This window comes from Galendromus occidentalis, unplaced genomic scaffold (genome assembly GCF_000255335.2).
Source record: "Galendromus occidentalis unplaced genomic scaffold, Mocc_1.1 scf7180000076559, whole genome shotgun sequence".
NCBI lineage: Eukaryota > Metazoa > Arthropoda > Arachnida > Mesostigmata > Phytoseiidae > Galendromus > Galendromus occidentalis.
The window spans coordinates 163-4071 of NW_003804548.1; the positions used below are offsets into that span (position 1 = coordinate 163).

Below are 3909 nucleotides of genomic sequence, written 5' to 3' on the forward strand. Positions count from 1 at the left end.
TGCGCCGGTGCGTGGATGCAAAGTCCATGCTGAGAGGAAGGGTCTGCTGGTCTTTCTCTGTGGAGGAGCTTTCGTAGACCTTGGCGATGAAGAGACATTTCTCTGTCTTTCGGATTGAAGTTCCGCATGTCCTGCCCATGAACATGGCAAGCTTTCAGCGAGCGACGGTTCGCGACGAGTATTCGAAGCTTGAGACTGCCACGATGGAAAGGGTATCACCACGTACGCTCGCTACCCGCCCTGGGAAACCATCTGATGGAGGAGCCCTTCGAAATCTCCCGAAGCCGAAGGCGACGGAATGAATCTCCTTTCCGAACAATTCTACAGCGGTAGGCGTCGGCGTCGTCGTGTGGACCGGTCGAAGACGAACAGCTTTTGTATGTTCCGACTTTCTACTTTGCTTATGATTTCCGGTCAAAGTCCGCCGAGGACCCATTTCCGCTGCAGCCTACCCGATTCACCCAGGCTTGAAATCATTCACAGCACGAACGGAGCTTGATCTCTCACATTCGGGTTCTTCTCTGTTTGGTCTCACGAGGATTATACATCTGGAACCGATGAGTAGCGAACGCATGGAGTTTTTTGTCCGCTGTATCAGGTGAGATCTAACCCGGAGAGGATTCGCCTAATGGAGCCTTCATTGAGGAAGCCGTTTCCCCTCCTCAGCCCGTCTTCGCAACTCTTTTCCAGTGTGGTGTGCCTGGCAAGCCATATGGTGAGGGCCCAAGGAGATGAGGATGCCGTGCAAGGCGCGGGAGAAACAACAACAGAAATTATCGACGAGGACTACTTCAAGTTTCCGAGCATGACGGCTCAGAGCCGGGCCGTTTACGTTGGACTGACCGTACTCGTCAACCACGTCAGTGAATTGCGAACCAAGACAATGGTACTCGGATTAATTTGAAACCGAATCAGGTTCAGTAGAAGCGGCAGCCCCCTTCAATGACACAGACAAGATATGCGTCTCGAGCGTTCACTCGTATCATCGTGTTGTGGACAGCCACCTATAATAATTATCGATGGGTCGAAGGACAGTTCAGCTTGGATTGTACCGATTACGGCCGTATTTGTCACGTACCCGGAGCTTCAACTCGGCTCCGAGCTGAGTGAGCCTTGCATCGCTCATTGGAGGCATCCGCCTGATTATCACGATTTCCGTTAAGGAAGTCTGGAGGAAGTTGAGAGGTCATAATTTGGCTCATCGGGAACTTAGCGCGGGTAATTTCCACCGCAGGACTTCGATATTGACCTCACGTTCGCCATGGATACCATCATAAACGAGACAGTTTGTCCAAATTACTACAACAATATGTCGAAAGCATACGCCGCATCAGCGCCCACCTCTAGCATGGATACTTTCATAAATGAACGGGTGCCGATCGTCTCCGAAGTAATAGCATATAGCTATTTCTTCCCCGACCTCTTCGTTACTGAGGCTACGACGGTGAGTACAGAATTTGATCGGGGCCGCCTTCTTCTTTGAGCAAGCATGATTGCAGTGGACGAGAATGTCCTCGAGGGGAGTGGGAGCACGATCACTCCGGATCTTCCGTCGCCAGGCTTCTGATGGCCAAAGGTGTTGCAGGTCTCTTACCCATCTCGAGTTCTACCTCTGAAATCAACTCGGTATTTCGAGTACGACTTTTCCGGGATACCATGCTATCCATTCTACAAGCAGAGGTGAGTAGCGTAGGTGTATGTACCGAAGCACGGGGACGTTTCGCCGCCGGAACCTCTGGCGCCAGGAAAATTCAGCGCCGACCGCTCCGGACTCTCTCGAAACGCAGCGCCTTCGAGCGGGTCCGTGGAAGATGCAGTGCCCTGGAGTCATGACTTCAAGACATCAGATGCGAATGAGAGTTGCCTTTGCAGGAGAATCATGACCCTCTCGTGCTCACTGCAATTCACCTCATTCCCCCTTGATGAACAAATTTGCAGCATGACGATATCGAACTGTGAGTCGTTCTGAGCATGCTCCCCTCAGTTTGGGATCTCGATGAGAAATCTCGCCAAGTAGATGGTCAAAATCCTGAGCTAATCGATCATGAAGAAAACGAATCAAAAGGAAAAACCGAATCTGTGTCTGCTTACAGTCGCTTACAATGCAGCTGTCATGAGGCTTTTTTGGAATAACTCAGATGGGTCGGAAGATTGTGTCTCGCTACCGAAGAAATCTTACGGGAGTCTCTTCGTCAATCCTGCGATCAAGCTCTCGGAGTTTTACCTCGAAGTGTCCGAGGGCGCTTACGAGTCCACCGCAACGATAAACAGTGCGTTCGAATCTTAGTCCAGACTTCGCATGTCGCAGGTTTTGGGGTCGATTCCGAGCTAGAGATCACGACGAAGCGACGAAGAGCCCTATTCAGTTTCAGTCTCCCCCCCAGGGTTCCCCATTTGCGGACTGAGTCTACAGCTGATTTTCAAGCGCAATATCCTCAACTCGCTACTCGGTGCAATACTACCATCGTGTCTCCTGGTGTACGTCTCCTTTGGCGTTTTCCTCATCCCGAGTGAGGTTCGTGACTTTCTCAGCCGCAGAATCGCATTATTTTCCCGCGTACAGATTTTTCACGTGGTTTACTTCGGTAGGCTCGAACCGAACGTGTCACACTCAGCATCACGACTTTCCTGACTCTCGTCACTATCTACAGTTCGACGAGACTATCGGTTCCTCAGTCTGGACAAATAACGGTAAGTAGGATCGCGGGAGAAGCTCGTTGATATACAGCCTCGATGGTCTGTGCGACGGGTATTGAAGTTTTGAGTCTCCTCCATGCGACCTCTCTGTCAAGGTATCCGTGCGGGAACAGGTACTGGAACTGCGGAGAACTCGAGCTCCCCGTCGAACCCATGTCACGGATTTCCTTCTCAGTCAATTTACCCTGGAGTCCTGGAATCAAATGACAATGTCGACCATGACACAGCCAGATGCCTCCCGCATGCTACGGCGTACCCCGTTTTATGGGACCTCATTCTTTTCAGTACGCCGACATTTGGATGATCGCATGTCTTGTCACGGTCTTGATGGTCACGATGGAATGCTGTCTGGTTGAACAGGTCGGTCTCGGACAAGCTTTTCTGCGAGGAAACGTGTCTTCGTAGTAGAAGAAGAGTCGTACCAGAAGAACCGTACTTTTCAGTTGAACACGTCCGAAGCGGATTTCGAAGCACGTCGGAAGAGGAGAGATCTTGATCTCAGAGTCAAAGATGATCTGTTCCGCTACGTACAAAGATTCGACGTGAGCTCAGTCAATTTCGCTGAATTCAGAAGGCTATCCCGACTCCTTGAGCAAAGTTCAAATTGTGAGAATTTCTAGCAACCACGCGGACTTTCCAGCGGGATATGCCGACGCAGACCATACCCGCGATACGTGGTCAGCCCGATTACCGGCGCCCTCCGACAAGGATCCTCCGGGATATCGCCGACAAGACCGATCAGAGAGATCTTTTTCAGGCTGTGGCGGTGAGTTCCTAGTCCCAGAATTTCCCATCCGTGATTAAGTCCAGTGAGCAAACGTCGTTCATGTTTTTGCAGGGAATTCTAGCTTACATTCAGAGGGTTGTTCCTTGGTACAGACTACCCTGGACTGCGGACCGCATCGAGAGATGGGCAAGGTGGTTGATAATAGGAGGCTTCACATTTTTTTGTCTCTACTTCTGGATCCATGTGCTGCTGGCGAATAAACGAAGCTCAGCAAAATGAAAGACCGGGATAAATTGCTCCGGGAATCTCGTCATGCGGATAATGGGGCCGTGCGTTGAGCATAGAACTGTCGAATCGCCAACATCGGTGTCGGCTGAAAGTTAGGTCCCCCGTTGATCCGTATTCTATGGGGACTTTATACACCTGAGGCTCGCCCCCGTGCCCCACGACAGCCTGGTCGCTAAGAAAGGGATACAGTATCATGA

The 3909-nt window shown here is 51.1% G+C and overlaps 1 protein-coding gene across 1 annotated transcript; it reads left to right on the forward strand.

The window, feature by feature from the left end:
- Positions 1–557: 557 nt before the first annotated feature.
- Positions 558–3703, forward strand: LOC108865269 (gamma-aminobutyric acid receptor subunit rho-2-like). Its single transcript, XM_018642152.1, has 12 exons — positions 558–598; positions 691–859; positions 1235–1444; positions 1586–1680; positions 1873–1955; positions 2094–2270; positions 2385–2515; positions 2590–2691; positions 2983–3057; positions 3141–3239; positions 3338–3463; positions 3536–3703. The coding sequence occupies exons 1-12, from the start codon at positions 558–560 to the stop codon at positions 3701–3703; spliced, it is 1476 nt and encodes a 491-aa protein (XP_018497668.1).
- Positions 3704–3909: the final 206 nt, after the last annotated feature.